General features: G+C 42.3%; 1 protein-coding gene across 6 annotated transcripts in view; it reads left to right on the top strand.

Annotated features, from left to right (window-relative positions):
- LOC147101090 (zinc finger protein 652-like) overlaps positions 1-17,509 on the top strand; it is a 77,265-nt gene that overhangs the window by 16,132 nt on the left and 43,624 nt on the right. For 2 of the 6 annotated variants that reach the window (XM_085966265.1, XM_085966270.1), the window contains exons 2-3: positions 13,206-13,387; positions 14,390-15,622. In XM_085966265.1, coding sequence (XP_085822391.1) covers positions 14,459-15,622 — 1,164 coding nt within the window. In that variant the 5' untranslated portion in view covers positions 13,206-13,387; positions 14,390-14,458. Of the gene's footprint in view, positions 1-6,495; positions 6,551-13,205; positions 13,388-13,408; positions 13,495-14,389; positions 15,623-17,509 lie in introns of those variants that run through there. The other 4 variants (XM_085966267.1, XM_085966269.1, XM_085966264.1 and 1 more) reach the window with 4 other exon arrangements.

Genomic DNA, 17,509 nt, shown 5'->3' with positions numbered 1-17,509 from the left:
TGTGGACCATGGATTCTTGTGCTTTATGTAGAGACTTCACTTTAAATATGTTTATTTTTGCTTATTATACAGTACACACAAAAACGAATCTAGGTATAGATATCTTCAAATTTGGAGTACTGTGCACAGTTCTGGTCTCCATCTTATATATAAAAGGATCGTGGTGTCTGTCTGTCCGGGCATCACTCAAGTTATAGAGCGTACCTACACATGTTATATCAAAAGAAAGGTTATGATTAGGGGAGTATCCTAGGCGTATTTACGTTTTGGTCAGACAAAAATTGTTCGGACAGTACACAAAAAACGTTCAAAATTCCGCTCATTAGCAGTTGGCCAATCATACGGGGGGAAATCTGCTCATTAGCATTAACGTGAAGGTTGACCAATCCTACGGGGGGAGCGTTTCATGGCGTGTGGGCGGGGCCTAATCCTTCAAACTGCCGTTAGTGCCTCACAAAATGGCGGCCGCCCTTCGGCGGCGGAGTGTTTGTGATGGAGCAACTCTGCCTCTGTCCGACCATGGGCCCCAGTCCCACCCTCACCCTCCTCCTTCTCCCTGCTTTTTCCCCTCTCTCCTGTCACCCCGGCCTCTCCGCTCTGCAGGATGTCACTGCCGAGCTCTTCGGGTCGGAGGCCCAAGGCACCATGGCTGCTTTCGGAGACTTCAACTCCGTGACCGGTGAGGAGGGTGTTTGTTGTTCACGTTGGGCGGCGGGCGGGTTCCCCGGGTGCTGATCCCTGGCGGTGCGGGTGTGGGGCCGGAGCCCGGCTCTTACCTTGGGCCGGAGAGCGGGTGGACGGCGGGGCCTGGAGTAGCAGATCAGGCAGCGGCACCAAGATGGTTTCGATATAGAGCCTCAGCGGCCAGCGAGCCCGGCCCTGGCTAAATAACCAGAGAAAATAAATAAAGCGCAGCCGACAGCTGGGGAGCAGCGGCAGCAGGAAGGGAGAGAGAAAACGGCAGAAAAACTGAGGGGAAGAGTCAACAGACAGACGTCAGAGAGAGAGAGAGAGAGGGAGGAACCCCGGGCTCGCTTCGGAGCGATGGGCATGCGGCCTCCCGGTGTCGGATTGACTCCGTTCTGGTACCCAGGTGAGTCGGGCCAGGCCTGCCGCCCCCCCCCCCCCCCCCCCCCAGTCTCTCTCTCGCTCTCCTCTCCTCTCTCTCTCTCTCTCTCTTTTTCCCCCCCCCCCCCCCCCCAAGTCTCTCTCTCTTTCCCTCTCTCCTTCCCACACAGACAGACAAACTCATTTATTTATTTATAATAATTTATATGTATATATATATATAAATTATTTCTACTTTTTTCATAACATGCCCTCAAAAAAACCCTCGGCACCGCCGGGCACTCCAGTTATTTATATAAAGCATATAGAGGCATTGGTGAAGGTGCAAAAAAGATTCACATGGATGATACCAGAACTGAGAGGATCTATTTAGCGGGAAAAGCTGAACAGGCTGGAGCAATTTTTCTCTAGGAAAGAGAAGGCTGAGGGGTGACCTGATAGAGGTCCTTAATATGATAAGTTTTGATAGGGTAGACGTAAAGAAAAAGTTTCCACTTTTGGGGCAGTCCAAGACTAGAGGTCATAAATATAAGATGGTCACTAATAAACCCATGGTGTTGAGATGCTGGTGTTGGACTGGGGTGGACAAATGTAAGAAGTCACACAACACCAGGTTATAGTCCAACAGTTTTATTTGAAATCACAAGCTTTCGGAGCGCTGCTCCTTCGTCAGGTGAAGTGGAGAGATGCATAAAGACACAGCTTATATAGTCAGAGAATAATGCCAGATGATTACAGGTAATCTTTCTAACTGCCATTTATCACACCTCGGCAGAGAGATAATCACAGCATCCTACAACTCATCCGCTTCATCCTTGACCACAATGTTTTCACCTTCGACAACCAGATCTTTACCCAAACACACGGAACAGCCATGGGGATCACATTCGCACCCCAATACGCCAACATCTTCATGCACAAGTTCGAGCAAGACTTCTTTGCTGCACAGGATCTCCAACCAACGCTATACACCAGATACATCGACATTTTCTTCCTATGGACCCACAGCAAAGAATCACTGAAAAGACTACACGATAACATCAACAAGTTCCATCCCACCATCAAACTCGCCATGGACTACTCCTCAGAATCGGTTTCATTCTTGGACACACGAATCTCCATCAAAGACGGACACCTCAGCACTTCACTCTACCGCAAGCCCACGGACAACCTCAGGATGCTCCACTTCTCCAGCTTCCACCCTAACCACGTTAAAGAAGCCATCCCTATGGACAAGCCCTGCGAATACACAGGATCTGCTCAGACGAGGAGGAATGCGATGGACACCTACAGACGCTGAAAGACGCCCTTGTAAGAACGGGATATGACGCTCGACTCGTCGATCGACGGGCCACAGCAAAAAATCGCATAGACCTCAGAAGACAAACACGGGACACAACCAACAGAGTACCCTTTGTCGTCCAGTACTTCCCCGGAGCGGAGAAACTACGCCATGTTCTTCGCAGCCTTCAACATGTCATCGATGACGATGAACACCTCGCTAAGGCCATCCCCATGCCTCCACTACTCGCCTTCAAACAGCCGCCTAACCTCAAACAGACCATCGTTTGCAGCAAATTACCCAGCTTTCAGGAGAACAGTGACCACGACACCACACAACCCTGCCACGGTAACCTCTGCAAGACATGCCAGATCATCAACACATACCATCACACGTGAGGACACCACCCACCAGGTACATGGTACATACTCATGTGACTCGGCCAACGTTGCCTACCTCATACGCTGCAGGAAAGGATGCCCTGGAGCATGGTACATCGGCGAGACCATGCAGACACTGCGACAACGGATGAACGGACACCGTGCAACAATCGCCAGGCAGGAGTGTTCCCTCCCAGTCGGGGAACACTTCAGCAGTCAAGGACATTCAGCCTCCGATCTTCGGGTAAGCATTCTCCAAGGCGGCCTTCGAGACACACGACAACGCAAAATCATAGAGCAGAAACTTATAGCCAAGTTTCGCACTCATGAGGATGGCCTCAACCGGGATCATGGGTTCATGTCACGCTACATGTAACCCCACCTGACGTAGGGTCATCCAGACTCGAGTCGTCGTTGGCTTGTTCTCTCTACACGGATGCGGCCAGACCTGCTGTGATTTCCAGCAAAAAAAAAAAGTTTTTTTGTCTGTTTTGTTTTTCATACAGACCCCAGCATCTGCAACATTTGACCCCTTGTGACCCCACCTCATTGTTCTTTTGATGTAATGTTTTCCTGACTAACCTGTTTGGACACCATTCACACCTTTGATTGCTGTGATTATCTCTCTGCTGAGGTGTGATAATTGGCAGTTAGAAAGATTACCTGTAATCATCTGGCATTATTCTCTGACTATATAAGCTGTGTCTTTATGCATCTCTCCACTTCACCTGACGAAGGAGCAGCGCTCCGAAAGCTTGTGATTTCAAATAAAACTGTTGGACTATAACCTGGTGTTGTGTGACTTCTTACTAATAAATCCAATAGGGAATTCAGGAGAAGCTTCTTTACCCAGAGAGTGGTACGAATGTGGAACTTGCTACCACAGGAGTAGTTGAGGCAAATCGCACAGCTGCATTTAGGGGGAAGTTAGATATGCACGTGAGGGAGAAAGGAGTAGAAGGATATGCTGATGGGGTTAGATGAAGTAGGGTGGGAGGAGGCTCGTGTGGAGCATAAATGCTGGCATAGACCAGTTGGGCCGAATGGCCTGTTTCTGTGCTGTACACTATCTATTTTGGACATCTTGCAAGAAGTTCACGTGGAGTTATCAACTAGGTATAGAGCAGGATGGGACAGTGGGTAAAGCTGGTGGTTGATTTGCTGGATCAATTCAATTAATAAGTGGGCCAGAGGCTCCCAGCAACAATAATTTTGCGTTGTTTTCACAGTCAAAATCTAATCATAGCAGCTGGTTGCAAATTACTGGTTACCTTTTTACACAAACTGTTCGGGCTGAGAAAGAAAATGGGTAAGGTTGCAAGATTACAACATCAAACACAAAATTAAGGTTTTCTTCAATATTAATTTACCATTGTCTACAGTCCCTGACACAAACTCCGTTCCCTAGCAACCGAGTCCATCCCTCTCCCTAGCATCTGTCTGAGGCTGAACCAGACTGTTCGCAACCTTGGTGTCATATTTGACCCCGAAATGAGGTTCCGATCACTAAGACCGCCTATTTCCACCTCCATAATGTCGCCATCTCCGCCCCTGCCTCAGATCATCTGCTACAGCTGAAAACCTCATCCATGCCTTTGTTACCTCTAGATATCTGTGCTCCTCTAATTTTGGCCAGTTCCAGTGAAGAATGGAGACTTCTCATTGCTTGACTGCCTACAATAGTCATAATGAGTGAATTGAATAGAATGATACTTTTGCGACACCTTGCTGCTTAAACCAAGGGCCCCATCTGCGCTCTCTGGTAGATGTAAAAGATCCCATGGCACTAATTCGAAGGGGAGTTGGCCCCAGTGTCCTGGCTAATATTTATCCCTCAATCAAAATAACAAAAACAGATAATCTGGACATTATCACATTGCTGTTTGTGGGAGCTTGCTGTGCACAAATTGGCTACTGCGCTTCCAAATTACAACAGTGACTACACTTCAAAAATATTTCATTGGCTGTAAAGCGCTTTGGGACGTCCGGTGGTCATGAAAGGCACTATATAAATGCAAGTCTGTCTTTTTTTCTATTGGGAAGTCCGAAGCCATTGTCTACGGCCCCTGCCACAAACTCCATTCCCTCGCCACCTATTCCATCCCCCTCCCTAGCCACTGTCTCAGACTGAGCCAGACTGCTCGCAACCTCTGCATCCTGTTTGATCTTGAGTTGAGCTTCTGACCTCGTATCCTCTCCATCGCAAAGGCCACCTACTTCCACTTCTAACGTTCTCTGTCTCTGCCCCTGCCTCAGCACATTTGCTGCTGAAACCCTCATCCATGCTTTTTTTTAAAAACTCCAGTCTCTACTATTCCAATGCGCTCTTGGCCACACATCTTCCACCCTCCATAAACTCCAGCTCGTCCAAAGCTCTGCTGCTCATGTCCTAACCTGTACCAAGACCCACTCACCCATCACCTTTGTGCTCGCTGACCTACATTGGCTCCCGGTTCACCAATGTCTCTTTATTATTCTCAATCAGGTGTTGAAATCCCTCCATTGCCTTGCCCCACCCTATCTCTCTAACCTACAACCCTCCAAGGATCTGCGTTCCAACTCTGCACTATTCTGCATCTCCCACTTCCTTCGCTCCACCATTGGTGGCGTGTCTAGGCTATCTAGGCCCTAAACTCTGGAATTCCCTCCCTAAATCTCTCTACCTCTCCAGCTCTCTTAATTAAGACCCTCCTTAAAACCTACCTCTTTAACCAAGCTTTAGTCACCCGCCCTAATATCTCCTCCTTTTGGCTCGGTGTTAAATTTTGTCTGATTATACTCCTGTGAAGCACCTTGAGACATATTCCTACATTAAAGGCGTTATATAGAAGTTTTTTTTTAACCTATCTAGTTGCTGATCTGAGATAGTTGAGATATGTAGCCTTTTGTTTCTGTATAACTTCAAAGGTGGTTGGATTGTATTCATATGGGAAGCTTATTTTACCTGGGGATCAGTTCAGTCAGAGTTTACCTTTAAGTGTTGGGCCAGCCAGCAAAATAGCTGAGTTTGATTTCAAATAGTCTGTTCCACAGGGTAAGAAGTGAGGCTGTATTTTAAGTCTGTGTTTAGAGAGAAAGTAAGCGGCAGCTTTATTCTTTTATGTACATTTCACTATTTTATACTGTTCATCTGTCTTACATAAGTAAAGTCACTTGTTGGTTCAAAGTTGAGTCTGAGAAGAGTACACATTCAGTCCGCTTTTGGAGAGAGGAAATTCAAGATGACGCATTATACATTCCAGTAGCCTTTGCACAGAGTAAAGGTTCTCGGTTACAATCTTTGGGGTTCGCTATCGTTTACCTAGATATTGGGCAAAAAAAATGTACCCTGTATCACGGGGAATGTGAGGCCCACTTACAGAAGTGGGCAGTGATGCTGAACCTGAGGATGCATCAGGAATTTTAAAAAAATCACAAATGTGACAACCTTATTGAACTTAATATCAAATTAATTGTGTTTTTAAAACTGAACATGTGGGAAGTTAGAGACAAATTAACATTTTATGTAAAAACAAACGAGTTTGGGAAAGATGGTAGTAAATGCTCACTTAAATACAGGGGGTTAAAGGAAGTAAAAAAAAAAGGAAATTTTTGCGCAGTGAAGAAAAGTATATCTGTTTTAGTAAGAATGTATTAAATTAAAAGGTTAATTCTGGGAACGCTGAGGTAGTGTTTTGTTCTCGTTTTACGTTCCCCTTTTTATGACCTCAAGATTTTTTTTGTTATCTGCTCCTCAGATTTAATGGCATTTTGCAAGATTACAAGAATTTGATCCACAGGCGGCATTGGCAAAGAATGGACAGTTTTCCTTTGGATACTAGTTGAGTGCTACAATGCGTTTCCTAAATCGGTATCGGTCAACTATTGTTGTTTGTTGTGAACATGGCACAGTTCATCAGGCTTAGGTTTGAGAACTGAATCGTGACTTCTAATTGACATTCAGGAAGGAAAACTATGGCATTTTGGAATAATCAGGACCCACAATCTGCTTCCTAGACTAGTGCTGGCTGAAATATCCTGAGTTCATGGTTAACCAATACAAGAAGTTGGATGCACTTGGTTTAGGAAGTGGACTGTGCTTTGTGATTGACACCAGGAGCCTTATGTTGAACTTTGTTCTGCAAAGTAACCTTACAGCAGATAGCACTTATCTGGCTGCAATCAGACACAACTCTAAATCTTAATTTTTCAAATCACAGCTAATGTAAATTGTTCCTTTGCCATACCAAAATTTTAGCAGCTTTTCACAGGAGCTGAACATTTTGTTTTTGGCTGTGTGTCATTATATAATAATACATGGATCAAAAATGGCAACAAATGACTTTAACATTTTCACACTTTACCTGGAAACATTTGGTTCTTCAAATTTGCATGGAATTATTTTGCATCAACAAAACATTTTTGGGGCCAGGATTTGTTTTTTAAGTTTGATGCTAGACACTAAATGTAAATGGATTAAAAACTCACTGTTGATCAGTGAATGATTTTTGTTTCTAATTCAAAACTCTAGACCTGCTGGTGATAATTACTAAATTGAGAATTACCTATACACAAGCGTAATAACCACTGTGGAGGAGGCAGCCTATCCTTGGATGTCAGAGATTGTCTGAGACTAAAAGCTGGACCTTGACAAAAGCAGAGGCTGGGCACTTTTGGCTATGTGGTGGGGGGAGCAGTGATCGACTAATGAGTGACTTGCATGACATAATTGTGATGGGTAGATTATGTACCATATGGCTGAAGATCACTGCCCTCCGAGTGATTGAATGGATCACACTTGGGGAAAACTCCACATGGAAAGCCAAACCTAATATGGTGGAACTGTAAGGAAAGACTCGAATGTTAGTGATAATGGACAAATGGCTGTGGCAGCTGGAATAGCAGGATGAGGAGTTCATATTGAGGTAATTTTCAAATTGGCCATCTGGGTGGTATCCTGGTGGAGAGAATCTCCGACCCATTGTAGAAATGAATCGGGCAGGTTTCATAAAGGGCGGGTGATCCGCTCCACCAGGATACAGCCCAGGCAATGAAGTTGAAAATGACACCCATGATGTCTGCACTGAATCAAGTAATGATGACTGATTGCAAGACAAGAATTGACACACTTGTTGATTGAACTGAGGGATGGCACTGTGGAACATTTGCACACTTTTTGGGCATCTATTGTCAGCACCAAAATCAGGTAGTACAATAACTTAAATTTATATAGTACCTTGAACATAGTAAAACGTCCCACGGCGCTTCACAGGAGAGTTATCAAACAAAATTTGACACCGAGCCGCATGAGATATTAGGATAGGTGACTTGGTCACAGAGGTAAGTTTAAGAAGCGTCTTTAAAGGGGAGAAAGAGGCGGCGATGTTTAGGGAGGGAATTACAGAGCTTTGGGCCTAGGCAGCTGAAGGCACGCCTGCCAGTGGTCGGCCGCAGAAAATCAGATGCAAACGAGGCCAGAATTGGAGGAGTGCAGATATCTCCGAGGGTTGTCCGGCTGGAGGAGGTTACAGAGCTAGGGAGGGGCAGGGCCATGAAGGGATTTGAAAACGAGGATGATAATTTTAAAATGAGGCGTTGCCGGACCGGGAGCCAATGTAGGTCAACGAGCACCAAGTATGTTGTAGGATGCAGTGCATAGGTTACTCAACTCTGATCCAGCAATGTGCTTTAACCATGCTGTAAATTAACTTGAGAAGCCCCAATCCAGCATGGAATTTTTTCATTCCATGTGCTAACCATTTTATGGCCTTTTGAATGACAAAAGGCATGCAACCCATCTCCCTACAGATTATGTACAATCTTGACTCTATCAAACTTTCACCTTACACTTACACAATATATATAAAATTACATGATCTACAGGAAACTTTGGTTTATCCGGAGGTTAACTGTCTGGAATGCTCGAGCCACCGGCAAAAATCAGGAGCCGTTTCGTTAGGTTTTTTTTCTTTTCATTGCTTTTTTTTTTCACCAGTCAGGCTCTGCAAGGTCTCGCTGAAGCTGTTGCTAAGCTACAGGAACGCTTGCAAGGTACGGCCGACTGTTTAGAAGCTGTAAGCAACAGGGTTTGTTGCCTGATACGGAGCTCAAAATCTCCGTATGTTTCAACATTAGTGCTGGTTTGTCCGGCAGTTTTGATGGGACGGCAACAGCTCGGTCCCGTCGGTGCCGGATAGCACAAAGTTTCCTGTACATCTAACCATGCAAGTGCATTCTTTCCATGGCCCTAACACCTCAGGAAATGTTGTTCTACAGGGTACTCGCATAGTTTAATCTGCAATTACCATTTATAAGCTTTAATACTGTTCTTAACCAAATATTTATCTAACCTTTCTTTAAAAGAGAGCCCATCAAATTACATCAGTTTTGTATTGTGGGTCTGTGCTTACTCGGACCTGAGTTTAAACTTCCAGTTTATTTCACGTAAGGCACTTGGGTAGTACGTTATCATCTGCAACCTCAAGTGATTTCTGCATAAACTCACCTGGGACAGATTTACCTCTGGGTCTCTATGGCAGCACAATTTCAATGGGCGGAACTTCTGCTTGCCCCAGGCAAGTGCCTCTATCCTGATCGATTGTCTCAGTCAAGATCAATATCATAAGTTTTGTGGTCTCCCAATGGCATTTCCAATTTTTAGTATATGTGCTGCCACCGTTGCTAATTTGCCTGTCTTGGGTGTGAAGAAGGAAATGGTTGTGGTTCCACTTGTAGTGTTGGCGTAGCCAGTGGCCTTGGCAGCAGACCAGAAAAAAAGAATTAAAAAAAAAAATGTAATCTTCCGTCTTACCTAATGCTGTTGAGCCCTCTGCAACTTAGCAAGGCAGTCCTTTAAAGTTTAAATTCCATCTGCTATCTTTTTAGCAACCCTGACACCAGGAACATACTGATAATCCCAAAAGGAAGAAAGAACTCGCCTTTCACGCTCTCAGGATGTCCCAAAGTGCTTTACAGCCAGCGAAGTACTTTTGATGTGTAGTCACTGTTGTAATGTAGGCAACATGACAGCCAAATTGTGCACAGCAAGCTCCCACAAACAGCAATGTGATAATGACCAGATAATCTGTTTGTGATGTTGGTTGAAGGATAAATATTGGCCGGGACACCGTGGAGAACTCCCCTGTTCTTCTTCGAAATAGTGGCATGAGATCTTGTATGCCCACCTGAGGGGGCAGACATGGCCTTGGTTTAACACTCCTCTGAAAGACGGCACCTCCGACCGTGAAGCACTCCCTCCTTACAGCACTGGAGTTCCAGCCTAGATTGTATGTCAAATCTCGAGTGGGACTTGAACTTAACCTTGTGCCTCAGAAGCAAGAGTGCTACCAACTGAGCCACAACTGACACCAGTGCAAATGAGTGAAAATACATACCCAGAAGACTGCAGTTAGCCCATGCCAGAATCACAGTCACAACCAACCATCACTTTACTCCTTATACAGTAACTGGTTACGCCCTTTTCATTTAAACTCGTCAAGTTCCTTCCTAAAGAACTGAAGTGACTCCATACTCGCCATTGCTTGACAGTTTGTTCCTGGCATCAACCTAACTTTGTCAATGGATTTGTAGGCATGGTCTCTGGTCCTATCATCCCTATCCATTTCAAAAGTATTACTAACTATACAACTCCAAACTGTAGTTCCTATCTTCATAGAAGTACATTTATTCCTGGGGATAATGGAATTATGCTAATTACAAGTAATTTATATAATCATTAGACTAAATTTTTCCTAATATTAGTAAATAGCCACCCCCCCCCCCCGTGTTTTTGTCCTACTTTAATGTGTTTTGCTTTAGAAGTGTTTGCAACTGGTACAGCTGGACCACTGCCTTACTTTAGTGCTGCATTTGCACTGAAAGTGGTTCTGCAGTATTTTCCTTAAGAGTCCGGGTGCGGGTCAGATTTCCATCACTGCCACAACGGTTATGCACCTTGGAATATCTATCACTTTCTTTTCTTTTTAAGCTTGACCCTTTTGCATTTTATCAGAATGCCTATTTCCTCTCCGCAATAGTATTGTTATTCAACTACCTTAACCAACTCTTAGTAAGCTGAAGGTGGAACTGTTTTGCTGTTATCCATCATCTAAGAGCAGTTCCCTCTACAAAGCCTCAATGTTGAGACTTGATTCTTCCCAAGAAGGAGGATGGAAAGACATCTCCAAATAAATACTTAGGACCAAATGTTTTGATTTATAAATGGCTTTTTGGAATTGAAATATATTTGTCACTGTGCTAAAAGTAAGGACTAAAATATAGCATTGGGAATTGTATTACCGTACAAGGTATTGAAATTTGCTGTGATTCACTGACGCATACCCTGGTAATAATGTAAAATGACACCAGGTCCTATTTTGTGGCATTTACCACCAAGTAGTGTACTTTTATGGAAAAAACCTTAAAAACAACAGCTTGTATTTATATCGTGCTTCTATGTACTGTACAAGAAAGCCCAAGGCATTTTACAAAGCAATAGTAAAAGGAGCAGATGGTGAGCCATGGGAGTAAAGTTGAGAGGGGAATGGAGGCCAGATTGAAAAGCTGAATTTTAAGAAGGTTTTTAAGGCAGACCACAGGGATTTTAATTCTGATTTAAAAATAAAAAAAATATTAATTCTTGATGTGGGCATCGTTGGCAAGGCTGCAATATATTACACATCCCTAGTTGCTCTGTAAAGGGGGTGATGGGTTGCTGCCTTGAATCGCTGCAGTCTTTGTAGCAGTTTGATACAACTGAGTGGCTTGCTAGGCCATTTCAAGAGGGCAGTTAAGTCAGTCACATTGGTTTGGGACTTGATTAACATATAGGCCACACTGGGTAGGAATAGCAGATAAAGAACATTCGTGACCCAGTTGGGTTTTTACAACAATCGAATAGCTGTTACTTTTTAAAAAAAAAAATAATAATTCACATCTCAAACTGCCATGGTGGGATTTGAACACTCAGGCCTCTAGTCCGGTAACATAACCACTACACTACCAAATTATATATGCTGTAAAAGATGTAAAGTAAATGGACTAGCACAGCTCATTGTAGCTTTGAGAAGTGCCAAGGCGAGTGAAGTGTGGGTTCTTTTTGTGTCTCTGTCAGTGTGTCTCATTCTGCTGAGTTGCTGGTCTCAATCATGCTGTTGTGTGGAGTTCTGTGAAGGTTAGGTGCTTCTTCATGGTGGGAGATAAAAACATTGGTGAATTACCACTGGGCCAGTCATGTTCCTCCAGATAGCTTGCTATCATCAACTGCCACTCTATCATGTGTTTCATTGGCACTTCGAAATGCTGTGCTCCGTGAACATAATTTTGTATTCTTTTGTAAAGTACTTGTTACTTATTTAAAGTAATGAAGTTAAAACTTTGACCAAGCTCTCTCATTCATTCAGTGGAGCATATTTTTTTCATGTCAACATAGGTCGTTGAATTATAATGGCCCGGATGTTGCTCTCGGTGACACAGGGCGGCGCTCGCCGTTCACCTTGCTGACAGCTGCCCACAGATATTTCTCTGGCTTGTCAACGGAGATTTCCTCTATTCTGGCGTCTTTCCATTGCGGCGCCCTCTACAGGAGACCTGTGGCATCTGTGAACAGGGAAAGAAACAGCAAGACTCTTCAACCAATCAGATTGAAGAATCCTCACTGAGCCACGGAGCGTCCAAACCAGGACATATAAATGGTGTACAGAAAGCAAAATATAGATTGGGAAATACACATGGGATTAAGGGAGAGAGTTAAGAGACAGACAGGAAAGTTTCAAAAAAAAAAAAAAAAAAAAAAAAAATCTCCAACGCTAATTTTCTTCTCTGGGAATGAGACTCCACACTTACAAAATTAATTTTTCAGGGCCAGAGAGGTTGTTCAGCAGTAATTATGTCTTAACACGCTGTCTAAAAACTCACTCCTGAATGCACCAGCCTGAACGTTTTTAGTGCGGAACTAATGGTGAAGTATAGCAAGCTCCTGCTGTTGTAGTCATTTCAATGCCAAGTCTATTGGTGAGGACTGCAACAGCGCACTCTCTGGAGGAGCAGGGTATCTCTGACAGCAACTTCTGGATTTCCGCGTTTAACTGCGCATGTGCGCACTGCAGAAGTTGCAGTCAGATTTCCTCCATTATAACGTTGAGCACTGATAGCCTCACTGTTATTCTCATCGCAAATTCCAGGCCATTGAGATTTTCAAGATGGTTTTCCACTCTTGTTAAGTTGCAACTGACGAGGCATATTGCATACTATGGCATCCTTTTGTAATAGTCCTATAAGGGAAAAGTGTATATTTGTTAGCTGATTTATGCAAAGTTTTTTTTTTTGCTGGACTTTTGTGAACCACTTATGAAGATAGTCTTGCCTCACATGTCACTATCAAATTGCCTTGGCCTCTTCACTTATGAAATAAATTCTGTATTCCATTTTATGTTCTCTAAACCACAACTGATTCATACAATGTACAAGTAACTTTAGGGAATTTGTATCTCTTGCAGGAAATTTTTCCACAATTTTTTTTTAAAAGAAGAAAGTAAGCCTGCATTTGTGTGGGGTTGTCTGACCTTTCGCTTCGACCTCACTTGGAGAAGAGGAAATTGGAGGGCGATTCTTTGGGCTAGTTGAAGAATGGCATTTTGGACACCTGGCAATATGTCTTCTAGCTTCTTGCCCACTGGAGGTACATGACTTGCCAGCACCTGTTTGAGGAATTGCACAATCCCACATAGAAATATTTTACAATCTGATGCATTTTTTTTACTTGCAACAAAACTCCCAGTTTCAAAGGTATTAGAAATGTATTTTTGGAAAACTGCAAAATATATTCCAAGCCCTACTCATTTCTACATTAGGATTTTCAACTGTGGTTAAGGATTGCAAAATTGTCCTGTTATATTATACAGGAGTAGGCCATTCAGCCCCTCGATCCTTTTTCCCTATTACATTAGATGTTGGCTGATCTGTATCTTAACTCCATCTACCTGCCTTGTATCTGTAGTGTATAATAATTTAACCCCCACATTTGTATATTGCTCTCTCATGCAACTTTTGATGAAATTGATTTGAGTTAATGATCTGTTGAATACTAGAGGACATTTCTGTGCACTATCCAGTCAACCAGCCACATAGTCAAGAGCTGACTTGTGTCAATATGAGATCCATGAGCTTAATTGTAGTTATTGGGATCTAGACTCCAGGCTTTAGAGATGCAAGATAAACATGCTTATTCTTTAACATTCTAAAGAATTGTTATATTTTCAATTTATCCAAGGAATTTTTATGAACTTGATTTATTATTGTGGTGGATTAATTGTTAACTTAATCATTGTGTTAAATTGGAACCTTTTAATAGAATGACTATGGAATTGTGTCCATTGATCTGTAGATGTATCTTGCTTGAAATTATTCTAAATAAATTAATAAAACTGAATTACAGGAAAAGTTTAGTAATTCTGTTCATAGAATCAAGCTGAAGATTCTTGCGAGGTAAAGATGGGTCTCTAATAATGTGATGCAGCTATACATGTTTAAAGAGGCATGCTGTACCTTCAATTATTTTTCACTTGTATACTGTACTATTTATGCTGCTTTTATACTTCTGTCAGTTATTGTCAAACTTCCAAATGTACCAAGCTTACTGATTTTCAGGTAATGCTAAGATCTTTGTTTCTTCTTCTTACAGCGAACGATTGATTTCCATCTACCCTTTGGTTGAGTACCCTCTACAGGAGAATGTCTGTTTCCATTGTACATGTTTGATGAACAAACAGAGCAGCGCATGTTTGAGCCTCACCTCTGTGATGACAACATTGTTGTGATAAGACGGAAGCAGTCGTTTGTTGCTAACAAAATAGTGCCGACTGCTTTCAGCTGGTTTCTTCTATTACTCTTCACACAGACCAAGTGGTTGCAGCAATTTGAACTCATTACTGAGATCCTAACTTCACAAAGTTTCAATCAGATCCTATGCTTTATTTATAGATCTAGACTTAATGTGATTGCATGTGATGTACAGGAGGTGGTACATATAGTCAGGGTCCTTCGGATGAGTCATATTGCGAACTCTTGCAAGAATCTGATTGACAGCTGTGCTTTGCATGTTTCTGGGATGGCCCAGGAGGGAAAGCAGTGCTCTCGGATCTCGCCTCCATTTTATTGTAATGCTGACAAAGAACTTGATTTATCCACCAAGATTTACTCGAGAGAAGGGAATAGACCCTATTTGGTGAAAGTAGAGGATAAGATGGCGAAACGACACCTGAAAGCAAGAGACCAAACATATTATGAAGAAAGTAAGCAAGTTGAAGACGTACATGGAATGGAAGGAGATGCAGAAGACTCTGATGACTCGGATGACCAACGATCCTATAACCGGGAACAAATTATCGTTGAGGTGAACCTTAATAACCAAACTTTACATGTTTCAAAAGGGACAGAAGGTGTGTCTTCACAGTCTGAGAAAACTGCCATGGTTGACTCCAGTGAAGGGGAAAATGATGAAGGGGACGATGAGGATGAAGATGATGATGATGAGGATGATATTGACACTGAAGATGATGGACAAGAAGATGAAGAAATAGAAGACAACATCAAACACCGAAAACCCAAGGAAACAACCAGAATGGTAACGGCAGAAGCAACTCCTTCAAGGGAAAACACAATTGATATGCCTGAGCAGAGAAAGAGAAAAAGTAAAAACTCTAAATCTCCAACCCAGAAAGGAAAGCAAATTGAAGAAAAACATAATCTCACCTGTGAGAAATGTCCCAGAGTCTTCAACAATCGCTGGTATCTTGAAAAACACATGAATGTCACTCACAGTCGAATGCAGATCTGTGATAAGTGTGGAAAAAAATTTCTGCTGGAAAGTGAACTCGTCCTTCATCAACAAACTGAGTGTGAAAAGAATATTCAGGTAGGCTACAGCTTTTTTTGTATTAGTAATTGGTAAAGTATATTTTGCATTTTCTAATTAATCATAAAATAGATCTAGCAGAATTTGGAAACGAGAGAATTTCTTTCAGGGTCTGCTTTCCTTCGTAGAAGTGTGCTCATCTTTTTGTCATTTCAAGCCTTGCAGGTTTTTCCCTGGGCTGCGTAACCATGTGGCGTAAGCAGCCTGCTCCCAGGCTATCTGTGTAGTGGTGTTAGTTGATCACTCCGAGGTATGCAATACGTTCAACAGTGGTGTAATGGCCAGTTAATTTCTCTTCCCACCTGCATGTGGCAGAGGGGAATGATCCCCAGCTGCCACCAACCAGTTTGTCACCTAACTGAGATGCGGTGGAGATCTCAGTGGACTGGAGGCTACAACCTGCATTATTCCTTTCTGTTACATTGTGCTTTAGTGGATTCAGCATGCCATGCTTCCTGATATAAGGGATCTCAAAGCGCCATCGCAGTTGCTGGTCCTAAAGCGCAAACTTGTTTTATATATGTTTTAAAAAGATTATTTTGTTTTATATTCATTTCTAATGAATGTTCTACTCTAATTTCTAAGGTTCTAAAGAAAAGTGAGGGGTGGCAGGGGAGAAACACACTGCATATATTTATCACCTGATCTTAAGCTCAAATTTAAATAGCTCAAAGCCCTTTATATGCATTGGCTATCTGGATTTTTATCGCAGGTTGTACACATGCTGATTTTCTGAATAAAATCATTTTGTTATTAAAAGCTTATTCTCTGTACAATAGCTTTTTTAAAATGACTGAATATACAACTTTTCAAGTTATGCTTTGATGCCCATAAGTTGTAAAATCCATTCATTGGTTTTAGATTCTTTCTGATTTTATTTAGTTTGGTAACTAATGGGGAATCTAATTTTGAGGAAAAGAAGCGAATGCAGATTTTTTTTAAGGCACGGTTAAAAGTATAGACTAAAACCATTTTTACAAGAAAAAATTAAATGTTTGGGGAACCGAATACACAAAGCAGCTTCATTATTTACATTTATGTAATAAACCTGCATACTGATTGATCTTTATACAATATAATTATGATATTTTGATTTTCACCTGTTAAATAAACCAATTTTTAGGTGGTAAATTAAAGACTAAAAGCACATTTTAGTGATTGTTTTGGTATTGAGTAAGGTAAACTGTCTTATCCTTAGAATTAAGCCCAGATCGCCGTTGAGAGTATTGTGCAAAATAACCAGGCCCATCCAGGCTAGTTTGACAACACAACAATTCACTTGCTATTTGTCTTTTCAAAGATCAGCTGATTGGCATATTGATTGATAATGGTTATGGTGATTTATTCTGGCTAAGTTCCATATGCTCATACTAACAGATTACACCAATTATCATTAAATAATGTATTGCTGAGCAAAATGCAATGCTGGGTCTTTGCAGTTGCCTTCAGCATTCCTGGGTTAAGGGGGGGAAATCAGCTAGGATTTATTTTAGTTCTTGATCATTATCCAATGATCCTCACTCTTTGTTAGGAGGAAGGGGGTGGGTGGGTGAATGAACTCTGGATAAGAAAATTGTTCCATAAAAGCAGCCTGCTCTTCTGGAAAAGTGAGTGTGTGGGCGAGTTGAATGGGTGTGGTGAAAGCCATCTGTGTAATGTGTACATCTCCATCTATATTGCTGATTTTTTTGCTACAGTAAATAGATGGGACTTTTGTTAAAGTTTTAATTCCTCATCAGTTTCGAAGTTTCTATGAAAAGTGGCTATTTAGGATATTGCAACTCAAGTCTTTTGGTTACCTTTTAATAAAAATCTGGTGCAGAGTGTTGGGTGCTTTACCCTGTTTCGAGCTGTACTATGCCCAATCTGAGAGAGCTTGATGCTGAC

Source organism: Somniosus microcephalus, chromosome 24, assembly GCF_052327205.1.
Source record: "Somniosus microcephalus isolate GS21.2 chromosome 24, FLI_Smic_1.0, whole genome shotgun sequence".
In the NCBI taxonomy this organism is placed as follows: Eukaryota; Metazoa; Chordata; class Chondrichthyes; order Squaliformes; family Somniosidae; genus Somniosus; species Somniosus microcephalus.
The sequence above is the reverse complement of the archived record's forward strand: the minus strand, read 5'-3'. Positions and strand labels throughout refer to the sequence as shown.